Genomic DNA, 16,562 nt, shown 5'->3' with positions numbered 1-16,562 from the left:
TTATAGTTGAAAATGTCAGAAAGTTGAGGGGATGTATCTGTATCTTTCTCAAATGAAAAAGAAAGCAATCAAGAATACATGAAAAGAGTGTAAATATCAATATGGTTGATAAATCTGCAAAAAACCATTCTGAGTATTGTATGAGCAGACGACTTAAAAGGAACTTCCCAACTTGAGGCCGGGCATTACATTGTGACTACAGATTTTGTTCTTTTCTATATAAACATTCTTGTTACTCCACAACATAGAAAGGGCTTAAATAATTAAAAATGCAAAATTTATATCTATCTCTTTATTGCAAGTTCATAATTCATGTAAATAATATTACATTTAGATATCGTCTGATATCTACTATTATGAAGTTGATAATCATCTCCATAGACCATAAAAGACTAATTATTTTGTAACCGAAATGGGTTCAACCAGCAATGATCTAAATCGCTCTTTAGTTTCATTATCTGGAGATCCAAATCCATCACCGAATTCGTAATAGCATTGGGCCATCCTTAGAAAATCCAACGCAGCATTGATTAGGGATTCGGGAAGGGAACAAGAGAAAGATTCCTTATTCAGCTTCTTCCATGTATCACTAATTATACCTCTTATATGTTCGCGAGCAACTTCCTCTGGAGCACCTGTTTCGTGCATGTAACATTGGATAGATTTGGGAACATCACCTCTCTCTAGCTCATCCTATATTGTTGAAAAATAGACATATACAATGAAGTCAGTGATTTAAATAGTGCAACATAGAAGCTAAGTATAGCTAATTTACCTTTGAAGTCCCCCAATCATCCCAAAGTCTTAAAATCAACGATGATGAACGTATAAGCTTAGAATACTTTTCTATGCAATCCAGTGCATTCTTCGTTATCTTTGTTTTTGATGATAAATAAGCATTGCCTAGCACAACTGGCCCCGATATCGAAATCCATGCATTGCTTAGATACTCATCAAGCGTCGGTGTATATCCATTGCAATACCATTTTGCCTCCACAAGGTATGATTTACATAAATCTGCCCACTAAATCAAATAAAGCATCTCATTAGATAGGTTAAACACTAATTCCACGCATGATAATGAAATTAGTTTTAAAATGCGGGTGCAGGCCAAAATGCAGCCAAAACAAATCCTAGTCAACTCGGTGCGGTGTGATCTAGTAGTTGATTGACCCGACTGAGTACTCAATTGATGAATTCATAACATGAGAGTCAGAGAGATTTTGATTAGATTTGAAGGACTTGAATAAGAACTCATCCATAGTCTAAGGGAGTCGAATCCGGCGAGTCAACGAAGAGATGGGGGAGTTTTGATACTATAATTGAAGGGACTTGCTAGGGACCATCGCAAAAGGCATTTCGTGTAACGTCTGTTGCATGAGTATGCAGTCATGGTATGAATAATGACAAAACCTGTTGGACAGTGGGCCTATGTGGCTGCTCTCTCATGCTAGTGACACTCTGTGAAATGCCTTTTGCTATGGCCGCTAGCAAATTCTATAGTTGAATTATTGAAGAGGGAAAATTAACTTGATAAGAGTAAGAATGAAGGCACTACCAGATTCTTTAGGATCCTTGTGATTTCCAATCCTTGTGCCTTTAGGATCTCATAAGCCATTTCATTGGTGGTGTTGAAGAGAGCCATAAAACATATCTTCATGTAATCTGGAAGTTTTTCTATGGAATTAACATCCCATCTGCAAAAAGTCAGTCAAATGTCTGTAATATGAGAACTAGACAAGAAGCATTGAAGGGTCCTAAAATATTGACAAATTCTCTAGTTGGGGTCAAATTATTATATACAAACTCTCTACCTATCAATAGCATCTGTAAAGAGCTCCAGTTCTTCGATGGAACCATATAGATCATAGACATCATCAATGGTTGTTATTAGTTGATTCACTTTTGTAAGCGCTTCTCTATTCGGTCCAAACTCAGGTTCTGACATAATTCCAAGGGCCCATAAAAAGCACTCCATCAAACGGTCTCTAGAAAAGCTCAAGTGCTTACCAAGTTCCAAATTTCTCCACCACCTAAGAAAAGCAAAAGAGAAAGAGCATATCTTCTTTTTGAGGTGTCTTACACCAACAAACATTCATCATACGTATAGGGAAATGATCAGCACTTCATTATATTGATAATAGCAATCCTCTCGTTTTTCCGCAATTCTTTCATTGCCAATTACTAGCCAATTAGAAAAATGTTAACCAAGATTAAAGTGTGATTAATAAAACAAAAGAGCACTGCTACTGCTATTATCTCCACAAAAGAGCCAATGATGAGATTGGTGATAAAACTTCGGGGTCTTTTATCGGATATCAACATGTCAAAAGATCGGCAAATGATAAGGCGGATGCGCTTGCCAAGCGTGGTGTATCTAGTGGTCCTATTAGGTGGTTTGACCACCTTCCTCCTTGAGGAGTGGTGTGCCGTTGATTGCATATTTCGTCTCTTTTGTCTTCTTGTTTTCTATTGTAAATGTGGGAGTTCCATCTCGGTCCCCCTTTTTTTTTTTTCCATCATTTATAATATTACCATTTCAAAAAAAAAATGAATTGATTATAAACTATATGAGAACTGATTTGTACTTTTCTGATTGGATGTTGATAACATCTCGAGTATTGTAAGCCGTGAAAAGTTAATTAAAAAAGTGCAATGCAAAGGAATATGTTTCAGTATAAAGTAAATATTGTAGTGATACCAGCCACCTTGTGAATGAAGACAAAATCTACTGAAAAGTGGCTGGTCTCACATGCAACTACCCATCCACAAAATGCCTTTTGCGATCCCTAGCAAATCCCATAAATGTGTTATATATATATATATATACACTAGTGGGACACCCCGTGCGATGCACGGGGAGTGGAAAAACATTATATTTAGCTTCTCATGATAGACAATAGAGAAACTGCATATTACGGAAACCTTATAGATCGGAGGGTTGCGATCATCCCATCGAAATGATTTTGGGGGCACAACCTATTTGCGTCGCGGCCCATCAAATGGACAGCTTGGATCATCCTATGGCGTTGACCGCAAACTTAATTTGAAAAATCTGGGTGGGGCCTACAATTTGGCCTTAATGTTAATGCACGACCCACACCATAGGATGATCGAAACCATTCATTTGATGGGCCACAATGTAAATAGGTCGTGCCCCTAAAATCATTTCCATTGGATGATCACAACTCTCCAATCTATAGAGGTTTCCGTAATATGCAGTTTTTCTGTAGATCGGAGGGCTATGATTATCAAATGGAGGGTTTGGATCATGGGGTGGTGCGTACAATTCATTTTGAAAAATACAGGTGGGGCCTACCTCGTTCAAAGATTTGAAGAAATTAATATTTGGGCCCACCAACTGTAGGGATAGACCAGTTCAAAGATTTGAAGAGATTAATTTTTGGGTCCATCAAAAAGATTTTAAAAAATATGGGAGGGTTTGACCAACCCGTAAGGGTCCGGGTGACACGGGCTGGGTCAAAATGAACGGGAAAATTTTACGGGTCACGAATCTTGGACCCGTACCCGGCCCAAGAATTGTACGGACCACATCACAGGTTGATCCAAACCGTCCATGTGATGGAACACAACATCAATTGGTTGTGCCCTAGAAATCATTTCCATACGCTGATCCTAGCCGTCCAATCTATAGAGGTTTCCTTAATATGTTGTTCCTCTTACATCAGATGGTTAAGATCACCCTATAGAGTTTTTTATTACAAAAGCATAAAGGAGGGGAGTAAGATTGAAATTATGTGGCTTTCATTGGTGCCTTTGTTAAAAAGCATAAAGGAGGGGGCAGGATTGAAATTATGTGGCTTTAACAGGTGCCTTTGTTAGAAAGCATAAAGGAGGGGGTAGGATTGTAAATACGTGGTTGAATGGGTGCCTTTGTTAAAAAAAGTCAAAAAAGTGATGTGTAATTCTCACAGATTTTTGGGAGAAATTGAAATAATTCCCTTAGTTTCCATTCCTATATATATATATATATATATATATATATATATATATATATACACACACACACACACACTAGTGGGACACCCCGTGCATCAGGAGTGAGAAAACATTATATTTAGCTTCTCATGATAGACAATAGAGGAACTGCATATTACGGAAACCTTATAGATCGGAGGGTTGCGATCATCCCATCGAAATGATTTTGGGGGCACAACCTATTTGCATCGCGGCCCATCAAATGGACGGCTTGGATCATCCTATGGCGTTGACCGCAAACTTAATTTGAAAAATCTGGGTGGGGCCTACAATTTGGCCTTAATGTTAATGCACGACCCACACCATAGGATGATCGAAACCATTCATTTGATGGGCCACAATGTAAATAGGTCGTGCCCCAAAAATCATTTCCATTAGATGATCACAACTCTCCAATCTATAGAGGTTTCCATAATATGCAGTTTTTCTTCAGATCGGAGGGCTATAATTATCAAATGGAGGGTTTGGATCATGGGGTGGTGTGTACAATTCATTTTGAAAAATACAGGTGTGGCCTACCTCGTTAAAAGGTTTGAAGAAATTAATATTTGGGTCCACCAACTGTGGGGGATAGACCAGTTCAAAGATTTGAAGAGATTAATGTTTGGGCCCATCAAAAAGATTTTGAAAAATATGGGAGGGTTTGACCGACCCGTAAGGGTCCGGGTGACATGGGCCAAGTCAAAATGACCGGGGGAAATTTACGGGTCACGAATCTTGGACCCGTACCCGGCCCAAGAACTGTACAGACCACATCACAGGTTGATCCAAACCGTCCATATGATGGAACACAACATCAACAGGTTGTGCCGCAGAAATCATTTCCATACGCTGATCATAGCCGTCCAATCGATAGAGGTTTCCATAATATGCTGTTCCTCTTACATCGGATGGTTAAGATCACCCTATAAATTTTTTTATCACAAAAGCATAAAGGGAGGGTGGTAAGATTGAAATTATGTGGCTTTCATGGGTGCCTTTGTTAAAAAGCATAAAGGAGGGGGTAGGATTGAAATTATGTGGCTTTAACAGGTGCCTTTGTTAGAAAGCATAAAGGAGGGGGCAGGATTGTAAATATGTGGGTTGAATGGGTGCCTTTGTTAAAAAAAAGTCAAAAAAAGTGATGTGTAATTCTCACAGATTTTTGGGAGAAATTGAAATAATTCCCTTAGTTTCCATTCCTCTATATATATATATATATATATATATATATATATATATATAGAGAGAGAGAGAGAGAGAGAGGTTTCTCTCTTCTTTTTTGTGTTTTCCCGGTTTTTCTTCTTTTAGTATTAATTTTTCGGATTTTTGAACGAGGGAGGAAGAGGAGGCGGGAGTGCACAGTGAAACTCCGCTTCCTCTCTCTCTCTCTATATATATATATATATATATATAGAGAGAGAGAGAGAGAGAGAGGTTTCTCTCTTCTTTTTTGTGTTTTCCCGGTTTTTCTTCTTTTAGTATTAATTTTTCGGATTTTTGAACGAGGGAGGAAGAGGAGGCGGGAGTGCACAGTGAAACTCCGCTTCCTCTCTCTCTCTCTCTCTCTCTAACACACACTCACATGTAAATGAGAGACAGAGAAATATGTACGAGGATGATATGTCGTATGCACTTGCCTAGACATGGCTTTAACATTGGTTTGGTATTTGGCTTGCACCATGTTGTAATCCAACTTAGCCAACTCGAATAACAAAGGGTTCACGTCTTCTTCTCCAACATATGTTTCTATGTACCATTTAGCTTCAAACCTAGGCATCCTCCAATGCAAAGGAATCTCCAAGGCATGATCTATTTGTCTTTTCAAGTTCTTACCTACTTTCTTCTCATTGACATCCTTGAGATGCTTGATCGTGAAAGCTTTGGCTTCATCCAAGACTATCTCCCCTTCGAAAGCAAGGTACGAAGCTTCATACAAGCTCAACATGCCCTTTACATCCTTACAAGTAGATTCCATTAAGTTGCCTTTCTCGTCCATGAAGCGATTGAAAATGTCTGTCCCACAAACACTACAAAAGTTAGAGATTACATACAGTTTAAAAGCTCTGTTATGGCATGAGAGCATATCTACCTTGTGAGACTTCAAATCCATGTCTTCTGAGGAGCCTAAATCGGAGAGACGTTGTGTAAAGATCGTCCTCCATCCTCGTGTTGTTATCATGAATGGAAATAATACTTAGCGCTTCCTTGATCTCATTCTTGAAGTGATATCCCACGCCAAGGTGTTGAAGGGTATCAATCAGCTTCAGTCTAGCTAAGTCTTGGTCTACTTTCTTGAACAAACACCTCACATCATCCTTTAGCTTCTCAATCTGTCTCTCGTACACCTCACCCTGTGAAGATTAAAGAGAAATTGGGATTTATTCACTAATCATAAATGATTATACAAACCCCTATTAAGTAGTTATATAGAACACACTACAAGAAACTATACATTCCCCAGCCGGCTCAAGGATAGGCAAAAGGATAACCAAAAGGGAGATGATTTTTAGCTGGCCATCAAAACCGCCTTCTAAAACCCTTCTACGAAGGGGAGATGATTTTTTCACCCCTTGTAGGATGATGCGCCCTCCTTTTAATGTGAATTGTGGGCTGGGCCCCCTTTTAACAACGAATTGTGGGCAGACTTTAACACTTTTTGAAATCAAATGACGTTAAAAGGGGAGCGCATTATCCTAAAGGGAGGCAAAAAAAAAAATCACCCTTTACGAAATCATTTTTTACTCGATCAGTACATGTGTTCATTAACACAGATGATATAATGCTTAGGTCAAACTATATAATAATGAACGAACAAGTCACTACAAACACACCAAATCAATGGTTTAAAACACTACGGATTGCTATAATCACCGTGTAATCAGTCTTTAGTGACTGAATGAAGTCATAATCCCCAAAGCTTTGTTGGTAATTTGCTGATCGACGATTAATGGTGGGGTCGACCGTTTGGGTGCTCAGAGTGCATGTAATGTGCTTAGGCATGTTTACAGTTCTCGGAGGTATGAGCCCACCCACGTGTGTTACAAATCTTTTTCGTCTAAAGATTGATGATTGTCAAAGTGGAATGTTTTTTTACGAAATTTGAATTTTCAAGTCAAAAAATTTAGACAAATTGAAACCTTAGGTGCGTAATTGGTGACTTTAAAAGTCTAGGTTATAATTGAAAATGTCAGAAAGTTGAGGGGGTGTATCTGTATTTTTCTCAAATGAAAAAGAAAGCAATCGAGAATACATGAAAAGAGTGTAAATATCAATATGGTTGATAAATCTGCAAAAACCATTCTGAGTATTGTATGAGCAGACCCCTTATACATGCACCTCAATTTTGGTCATTTTTTCGAAATAAAAGCCCAACTTTGTTGTCAAACCCTAGGCTCTATTTTCGACAAAAGGATGGAATGCTTTATGATGAACTTTTTCCCCTGCATTAAAGAGGAATGATAAAGAAAAAAGTGAATATGCTTCCATGATTATACTCCCTTCTTCCCAAACAGTTTTCTTTTATTCTCTTTATCTTCAATCACATCCACAGCTTCTTTTGACGTTGCCTTCTCCCACTAACACTATATAAAGACGACATGTGCTACTAACTAAAAGAAACAGACTTCATCAATTAGATGCTGTACGGCTTTGGATTATGTTTGGATTCTAAATGATTTCTATGCATGGGGAATTCTTCCATGCATCATGATCGGCATCTCCTGTATCATTTGGTTATTAAAAACACATCACAGTTTTGCATCATTTCTTTGTGTTATTGGGATGAATAAAGTGACTTATATTGCTTATTCTATTTTGTATCTTGAAGATATGGACATTACTCACTTCTCCTTTATGGAGAGTTCATGTGTGTGGGATGTTGTCACGCAACACACAAAGACTTCTATTCTTTTGAAACTCTAAGTTAAAGGAAATTGCACATAGAAAAGGATTGTGCTAACATTCTCTACATGGGTGGGGCATGAATTTTTACATGATAACGTAGGTGTATATTGCCGCCGAAATACACGGGCAGAAAAGGTACAGTGGGGAATGTAACACCCGGCCCTATCTTGGGTCAGCGATGCAGTTGAATCTCAGTCGATCGACGGCTGAATGTCCCACAAAGGTAAACAGATTAATCGAATGACACAGATCAAGGGATGAAGACTTCAGATCCATGATCAACCCGAGATTATGTACAGACGATGACCATACAATGGCTGATCATTATAACAGAGCTTGGACATCACGGTGATTCTAGAAAGATAGTTCTGGTTCTTTTAGGAGTTGTCTTGTTAAACAAGTCGTTTTCCTTTCTTAGTTTCTATCAAGTCGAATTAGTTTTGGAGTCAAGGACGTTGGGTCATATAAGTCAAAGTGTTCACAAAAGCCAGGATAGTTTAGGGGTTTTGCTTTGCATTTCTTGTGCTCAGCTTTTGATAAGGACAGCCATTTAAAAGGAACTTCCCAACTTGAGGCCGGGTATTACATTGTAACTACAGATTTTGTTCTCTTCTATATAAACATTCTTGTTACTCCACAACATAGAAAGGGCTTAAATAATTAAAAATGCAAAATTTATATCTATCTCTTTATTGCAAGTTCATAATTCATGTAAATAATATTACATTTAGATATCGTCTGATATCTACTATTATGAAGTTGATAATCATCTTCATAGACCATAAAATACTAATTATTTTGTAACCGAAATGGGTTCAACCAGCAATGATCTAAATCGCTCTTTAGTTTCATTATCTGGAGATTCAAATCCATCACCGAATTCGTAATAGCATTGGGCCATCCTTAGAACATCCAACGCAGCATTGATTAGAGATTCGGGAAGGGAACAAGAGAAAGATTCTTTATTCAGCTTCTTCCATGTATCACTAATTATACCTCTTATATGTTCGCGAGCAACTTCCTCTGGAGCACCTGTTTCGTGCATGTAACATTGGATAGATTTGGGAACATCACCTCTCTCTAGCTCATCCTATATTGTTGAAAAATATACATATACAATGAAGTCAGTGATTTAAATAGTGCAACATAGAAGCTAAGTATAGCTAATTTACCTTTGAAGTCCCCCAATCATCCCAAAGTCTAAAAATCAACGATGATGAACGTATAAGATTAGAATACTTTTCTATGCAAACCAGTGCATTCTTTGTTGTCTTTGTTTTTGATGATAAATAAGCATTGCCTAGCACAACTGGCCCCGATATCGAAATCCATGCATTGCTTAGATACTCATCAAGCGTCGGCGTATATCCATTGCAATACCATTTTGCCTCCACAAGGTATGATTTACATAAATCTGCCCACTAAATCAAACAAAGCATCTCATTAGATAGGTTAAACACTAATTCCACGCATGATAATGAAATTAGTTTTAAAATGCGGGTGCAGGCCAAAATGCAGCCAAAACAAATCCTAGTCAACTCGGTGCGGTGTGATCTAGTAGTTGATTGACCCGACTGAGTACTCAATTGATGAATTCATAACATGAGAGTCAGAGAGATTTTGATTAGATTTGAAGGACTTGAATAAGAACTCATCCATAGTCTAAGGGAGTCGAATCCGGCGAGTCAACGAAGAGATGGGGGAGTTTTGATACTATAATTGAAGGGACTTGCTAGGGGCCATCGCAAAAGGCATTTCGTGTAACGTCTGTTGCATGAGTATGCAGTCATGTCATGAATAATGACAAAATCTGTTGGACAGTGGGCCTATGTGGCTGCTCTCTCATGCTACTGACACTCTGTGAAATGCCTTTTGCTATGGCCGCTAGCAAATTCTATAGTTGAATTATTGAAGAGGCAAAATTAACTTGATAAGAGTAAGAATGAAGGCACTACCAGATTCTTTAGGATCCTTGTGATTTCCAATCCTTGTGCCTTTAGGATCTCATAAGCCATTTCATTGGTGGTGTTGAAGAGAGCCATAAAACATATCTTCATGTAATCTGGAAGTTTTTCTATGGAATTAACATCCCATCTGCAAAAAGTCAGTCAAATGTCTGTAATATGAGAACTAGACAAGAAGCATTGAAGGGTCCTAAAATATTGACAAATTCTCTAGTTGGGATCAAATTAATATATACAAACTCTCTACCTATCAATAGCATCTGTAAAGAGCTCCAGTTCTTCGATGGAACCATAGAGATCATAGACATCATCAATGGTTGTTATTAGTTGATTCACTTTTGTAAGCGCTTCTCTATTCGGTCCAAACTCAGGTTCTGACATAATTCCAGGGGCCCATAAAAAGCACTCCATCAAACGGTCTCTAGAAAAGCTCAAGTGCTTACCAAGTTCCAAATTTCTCCACCACCTAAGAAAAGCAAAAGAGAAAGAGCATATCTTCTTTTTGAGGTGTCTTACACCAACAAACATTCATCATACGTATAGGGAAATGATCAGCACTTCATTATATTGATAATAGCAATCCTCTCGTTTTTCCGCAATTCTTTCATTGGCAATTAGTAGCCAATTAGAAAAATGTCAACCAAGATTGAAGTGTGATTAATAAAACAAAAGAGCACTGCTACTGCTATTATCTCCACAAAAGAGCCAATGTTTGATGAGATTGGTGATATAACTTCGGGGTCTTTTATCGGATATCAACATGTCAAAAGATCGGCAAATGATAAGGCGGATGCGCTTGCCAAGCGTGGTGTATCTAGTGGTCCTATTAGGTGGTTTGACCACCTTCCTCCTTGAGGAGTGGTGTGCCGTTGATTGTATATTTCGTCTCTTTTGTCTTCTCGTTTTCTATTGTAAATGTGGGAGTTCCATCTCGGTCCCCTGTTTTTTTTTTTTTTTCCATCATTTATAATTTTACCATTTCAAAAAAAAAATATGAATTGATTATAAACTATATGGGAACTGATTTGTACTTTTCTGATTGGATGTTGATAACATCTCGAGTATTGTAAGCCATGAAAAAGTAATTAAAAAAGTGCAATGCAAAGGAATATGTTTCAGTATAAAGTAAATATTGTAGTGATACCAGCCACCTTGTGAATGAAGACAAAATCTACTGAAAAGTGGCAGGTCTCACATGCAACTACCCATCCGCAAAATGCCTTTTGCGATCACATGCAACTACCCATCCGCACGGGGAGTGGGAAAACATTATATTTAGCTTCTCATGATAGACAATAGAGAAACTGCATATTACGGAAACCTTATAGATCGGAGGGTTGCGATCATCCCATCGAAAGGATTTTGGGGGCACAACCTATTTGCGTCACGGCCCATCAAATGGACGGCTTGGATCATCCCATGGCGTTGACCGCAAACTTAATTTGAAAAATCTGGGCGGGGCCTACAATTTGGCCTTAATGTTAATGCACGACCCACACCATAGGATGATCGAAACCATTCATTTGATGGGCCACAATGTAAATAGGTCGTGCCCCAAAAATCATTTCCATTGGATGATCACAACTCTCCAATCTATAGAGGTTTCCGTAATATGCAGTTTTTCTTCAGATCGGAGGGCTATAATTATCAAATGGAGGGTTTGGATCATGGGGTGGTGTGTACAATTCATTTTGAAAAATACAGGTGTGGCCTACCTCGTTCAAAGATTTGAAGAAATTAATATTTGGGCCCACCAACTGTGGGGGATAGACCAGTTCAAAGATTTGGAGAGATTAATGTTTGGGCCAATCAAAAAGATTTTGAAAAATATGGGAGGGTTTGACTGACCCGTAAGGGTCTGGGTGACATGGGCCAGGTCAAAATGACCGGGAAAAATTTACGGGTCACGAATCTTAGACTCGTACCCGGCCCAAGAACTGTACGGACCACATCACAGGTTGATCCAAACCGTCCATGTGATGGAACACAACATCAACAGGTTGTGCCGTAGAAATCATTTCCATACGCTGATCCTAGCCGTCCAATCGATAGAGGTTTCCATAATATGGTGTTCCTCTTACATCGGATGGTTAAGATCACCCTATAGATTTTTTTTATCACAAAAGCATAAAGGAGAGGGGGTAAGATTGAAATTATGTGGTTTTCATTGGTGCCTTTGTTAAAAAGCATAAAGGAGGGAGTAGGATTGAAATTATGTGGCTTTAACATGTGCCTTTGTTAGAAAGCATAAAGGAGGTGCCATGATTGTAAATATGTGGGTTGAATGGGTGCCTTTGTTAAAAAAAAGTCAAAAGAAGTGATGTGTAATTCTCACAGATTGTTGGGAGAAATTGAAATAATTCCCTTAGTTTCCATTCCTTTATATATATATATATATATATATATATATATACTAGTTAAAAACCTCGTGCGATGCACGGGCCGACAAATAACTGTACGGACTACGTCATGGGTTGATCCAAACCGTCCATGTGATGGAACACAACATAAATAGGTTGTGCCCCAAAAATCATTTCCATAGGCTGATCCTAGCCCTCCAATCTATAGAGGTTTTCATACTTCCTCTTAAATCGGGTGGTTAAGATCACCCTATTGATTTTTTATTAAAAAACCATAAAGAAGGGGGGTAAGATTGAAATTATGTGGCTTTAATGGGTGCCTTTGTTAAAAAGCATAAAGGAGAGGGTAGGATTGAAAATATGTGAGTTGAATGGGTGCATTTGTTAAAAAAAGTCAAAAAAGTGATGTGTAATTCTCATAGAATTTTCAAAAAATTCAAAAATTCTCTTCTTTTCTCTTCTGCTATATATATATATATATATGTATATATATATATATATATATATATATATAGAGAGAGAGAGAGAGAGAGGTTTCTCTCTTCTTTTTTGGGTTTTCCCAGTTTTTCTTCTTTTAGTATTAATTTTTCGGATTTTTGAACGAGGGAGGAAGGGGAGGCGGGCGTGCACGGTGAAACTCCGCTCTCTCTCTCTCTCTCTCACACACACACACACATGTAAATGAGAGACTGAGAAATATGTACGAGGATGATATGTCGTATGCACTTTCCTAGACATGGCTTTAACATTGGTTTGGTATTTGGCTTGCACCATGTTGTAATCCAACTTAGCCAACTCGAATAACAAAGGGTTCACGTCTTCTTCTACAACATATGTTTCTATGTACCATCTAGCTTCAAACCTTGGCATCCTCCAATGCAAAGGAATCTCCAAGGCATGATCTATTTGTCTTTTCAAGTTCTTACCTACTTTCTTCTCATTGACATCCTTGAGATGCTTGATCGTGAAAGCTTTGGCTTCATCCAAGACTATCTCCCCTTCGAAAGCAAGGTACGAAGCTTCATACAAGCTCAACATGCCCTTTACATCCTTACAAGTAGATTCCATTAAGTTGCCTTTCTGGTCCATGAAGCGATTGAAAATGTCTGTCCCACAAAACACTACAAAAGTTAGAGATTACATACAGTTTAAAAGCTCTGTTATGGCATGAGAGCATATCTACCTTGTGAGACTTCAAATCCATGTCTTCTGAGGAGCCTAAATCGGAGAGACGTTGTGTAAAGATCGTCCTCCATCCTCGTGTTGTTATCATGAATGGAAATAATACTTAGCGCTTCCTTGATCTCATTCTTGTAGTGATATCCCACGCCAAGGTGTTGAAGGGTATCAATCAGCTTCAGTCTAGCTAAGTCTTGGTCTACTTTCTTGAACAAACACCTCACATCATCCTTTAGCTTCTCAATCTGTCTCTCGTACACCTCACCCTGTGAAGATTAAAGAGAAATTGGGATTTATTCATTAATCATAAATGATTATACAAAACCCTATTAAGTAGTTATATAGAACACACTACAAGGAACTATACATTCCCCAGCCGGCTCAAGGATAGGAGGCAAAAGGATAACCGAAAGGGGGATGATTTTTAGCTGGCCATCAAAACCGCCTTCTAAAACCCTTCTGCGAAGGGGAGATGATTTTTTCACCCCTTGTAGCATGATGCGCCCTCCTTTTAATGTGAATTGTGGGCGGGGCCCCCTTTTAACAACGAATTGTGGGCAGACTTTAACACTTTTTGACATCAAATCACGTTAAAAGGGGAGCGCATTATCTTAAAGGGAGGCAAAAAAAAAATCACCCTTTACGAAATCATTTTTTACTCGATCAGTACATGTGTTCATGAACACAGATGATATAATGCTTAGGTCAAACTATATAATAATGAACGAACAAGTCACTACAAACACACCAAATCAATGGTTTAAAACACTACGGATTGCTATAATCACCGTGTAATCAGTCTTTAGTGACTGAATGAAGTCATAATCCCCAAAGCTTTGTTGGAAATTTGCTGATCGACGATTAATGGTGGGGTCAACCGTTTGGGTGCTCAGAGTGCATGTAATGTGCTTAGGCATGTTTACAGTTCTCGGAGCTATCTTTGAATGCCGAATAGAAGGTGGCAAAAGTGAAATGGAGCAGGGATTGTAGAAGGAGAGGAGAGGAAGAGCCATCTTATTCAAGTGATGATTATAAGAGTAACGGAGAGGTTATTTATACCCTCTTTCCATCTCATGTATCACGGGAGATTTCGACAAGGAAATAATGTTGTTTAATTGTGGGAGAAGTTATAGTAAGTCATGGTTCATGAATTTTATTTGGATCTTTGGGATTGATCAAAATCCAAAGATCTCTTGTGGCAAGACAAAGACACTAGGCCCAACCACGTGTGTTACAAATTGAACTTAAGGCCCTTTAAAGTGGTTATGTCGGTTGGTATGTGTAGTGTAGTGTAAGAACGTGGTTTTTAAACCACTATTTTAAGACAAACCAAAACACCCTTAGCTTTCACACTATTTACAAACAGGGCCCACTCTTCTTTAAGTATAGAACTCTTTCAATTTACAAACAAGTGCCATTAAGCCTAAAGACATGTTTTCTTTCCTCTCTCCCAAACCCATCAAACACTGAATCCTTAAAAAATCCAATTTTTCCTTCTCATGAACCTTTCCCAAATGCTCAAATCTTAAATTTTTCCTTCACTGTTTTCGCCATTTATTACACACGGGCAGCAGCTTGGGCAATGTCTCAAGGTCTTCAAACATCCCCACCTTCATCGTCCTCTCACACAACCTTCACGCCAATCCTTCCTCTCCTCAACCCGGACAGAAGTTGCAGTTTGGCGGTCATCTCTGCAAACAAGGAAGCACTTAACTCTATTATATTTTTTTTCATTGCTATAATTGTGTCTACCTAGATCTCGTGTGATTATTATCATCTTGCATATATTGAAGCTTATGCTACAATAGTTTGATTTTATCTGCAAATTATCCCTATTAAGTAGGGGTGGACATGGTCCCGGTTAAAACCAAAGAACTGAACCGAACTGGGTGCTTCGGTTCGGTTCGGTTCTGAAACCTGACGGTTCGGTTCTGGGTCCCAGATTTGGGAACCGGTGGCTTTCAGGTTCGGTTCTGGGTTTGGGGACCTGGAACAGAGAACCGAACCGAACCGAACTGGAAAAATACCATACGCCTAAATTTTAAAATACGTGAAATGCCAAAAATGTGGTGGGTGTTGATATCATTCTTGAGGCCAAGAATTTTTTAATTCTAAAACAAAACAAGGGCTGCTGATTTTTTTAAGACAAACTCTTTGGATTCCAAGAATAATATTTCTTTACGCTATGTTTAATATATATATATATATATATATATATATATATATATATATATATATAAGAGGATCCAAGAGATTACCAGCAGAAATAGAAATCAACCCAAACATATCCCATCGAACATTGGCAGAGGAAAAAGGCGAGAACATCCTCTTCTACCTACCGTTGATACCCCGTTGTCTTAAATTCTTTTAGAACCAAAATAATGAAAAAGAAGAAAATAAAATATAGATAGGAGAAATAAATTACGCGACAGTTATAAACCTGAAAGCCTTCCACCTACTGCAAAGAGAGAGTTGAGCAAAGCAATGGTTGAGAGAGAGAGAGAGAGGTGGAAATGTGGAATACAAAAAGCTGCGAATAAGTAAAGGCAAATCGTACCTGTAAATAAGGGAAGAAATATGAAAGGAGCTTTCAGGAGGCGTGTGATAGAAAGGAAATTACGGGAGACAATTTCTATCTAGGAGGAAACTGTGGTAGAAGGGAACGTAGGAATAGGAAGTTAATGCCAATCCTGGATTCTTAAGTTTTATCTTTTGAGTTGTCTATTCTTATCAAATTAAAAATTGTAAATTTGTACGAAAGTTAGAGTCGTGTGAGGAAATTAAAATTGGCAAATTGTTTAAATAGAAGTTTTCTATCAGAGAATCCTGTGAGGAAAAAAATGGGAGAACTTAGAGCTTTAAATAGAAGAAGATTTCTATTCGAGAATCAGGAAAGCTTGGAGCTTTAAATAGAAGAAGATATCTATTCGATAATTCAGGAAAGGAAATGGAAATAAATAATTTGCCAAAATTTTGCCAACGAAGGATATTGAGAGATAGAAACAATTTTACTAAAATCATGGGACATAATGGAGGTTTTTCTCCAATAAATAGAAACACTTTTGCTAATATACGTGGGATACTGAGTAATATAAACAATTTTGCTAAAAACGTGAGACATGGTGAATTTTTTTCTACAATCCACATATAACAACTTATAAAGAGAGTTTTACGT

General features: G+C 38.1%; 2 protein-coding genes and 1 long non-coding RNA gene across 3 annotated transcripts; all 3 read right to left on the bottom strand.

The window, feature by feature from the left end:
* Nucleotides 1-263: 263 nt before the first annotated feature.
* LOC143890766 (alpha-terpineol synthase, chloroplastic-like) lies at nucleotides 264-6,989 on the bottom strand. The gene is made up of 7 exons (XM_077395449.1): nucleotides 6,853-6,989; nucleotides 6,071-6,332; nucleotides 5,619-5,994; nucleotides 1,815-2,033; nucleotides 1,559-1,697; nucleotides 776-1,024; nucleotides 264-693 (listed from the first exon to the last, which is right to left on the bottom strand). Exons 1-7 carry the CDS (start codon nucleotides 6,979-6,981, stop codon nucleotides 397-399), a joined length of 1,671 nt encoding a protein of 556 aa, XP_077251564.1. The 5' UTR covers nucleotides 6,982-6,989; the 3' UTR covers nucleotides 264-396.
* A 1,555-nt stretch (nucleotides 6,990-8,544) lies between these two features.
* LOC143890765 (alpha-terpineol synthase, chloroplastic-like) lies at nucleotides 8,545-14,403 on the bottom strand. Its single transcript, XM_077395448.1, has 7 exons — nucleotides 14,176-14,403; nucleotides 13,392-13,653; nucleotides 12,933-13,314; nucleotides 10,096-10,314; nucleotides 9,840-9,978; nucleotides 9,057-9,305; nucleotides 8,545-8,974 (listed from the first exon to the last, which is right to left on the bottom strand). Exons 1-7 carry the CDS (start codon nucleotides 14,398-14,400, stop codon nucleotides 8,678-8,680), a joined length of 1,773 nt encoding a protein of 590 aa, XP_077251563.1. The 5' UTR covers nucleotides 14,401-14,403; the 3' UTR covers nucleotides 8,545-8,677.
* Nucleotides 14,404-14,590: 187 nt separating this feature from the next.
* On the bottom strand, nucleotides 14,591-16,022 carry LOC143891433 (uncharacterized). Its single transcript, XR_013255332.1, has 3 exons — nucleotides 15,828-16,022; nucleotides 15,646-15,722; nucleotides 14,591-15,078 (listed from the first exon to the last, which is right to left on the bottom strand). It is a non-coding gene; the product is annotated as an uncharacterized LOC143891433 (long non-coding RNA).
* Between the last annotated feature and the right edge of the window lie 540 nt (nucleotides 16,023-16,562).

This window comes from Tasmannia lanceolata, unplaced genomic scaffold, assembly GCF_043159265.1.
Source record: "Tasmannia lanceolata isolate RefF3 unplaced genomic scaffold, GAP_Taslan_0.1 ptg000013l, whole genome shotgun sequence".
Lineage (NCBI taxonomy): Eukaryota > Viridiplantae > Streptophyta > Magnoliopsida > Canellales > Winteraceae > Tasmannia > Tasmannia lanceolata.
This window is presented reverse-complemented; position numbering and strand designations above follow the sequence as displayed.

Bases quoted from the DNA above. Each gene is read 5' to 3' on its own strand.
- LOC143890766 (XM_077395449.1), bottom strand. From the start codon at position 6,981: ATGCCTAAGCACATTACATGCACTCTGAGCACCCAAACGGTCGACCCC. The intron at 6,333-6,852 runs GTGATTATAGCA...TAATCTTCACAG, and splicing joins CACTAAAGACTGATTACACG to GGTGAGGTGTACGAGAGACA. The intron at 1,025-1,558 runs GTAGTGCCTTCA...TATTTGATTTAG, and splicing joins CAAGGATCCTAAAGAATCTG to TGGGCAGATTTATGTAAATC.
- LOC143890765 (XM_077395448.1), bottom strand. From the start codon at position 14,400: ATGGCTCTTCCTCTCCTCTCCTTCTACAATCCCTGCTCCATTTCACTT. The intron at 9,979-10,095 runs GTAGAGAGTTTG...GACTTTTTGCAG, and splicing joins TTTACAGATGCTATTGATAG to ATGGGATGTTAATTCCATAG. The intron at 8,975-9,056 runs GTAAATTAGCTA...TCAACAATATAG, and splicing joins ATGATTGGGGGACTTCAAAG to GATGAGCTAGAGAGAGGTGA.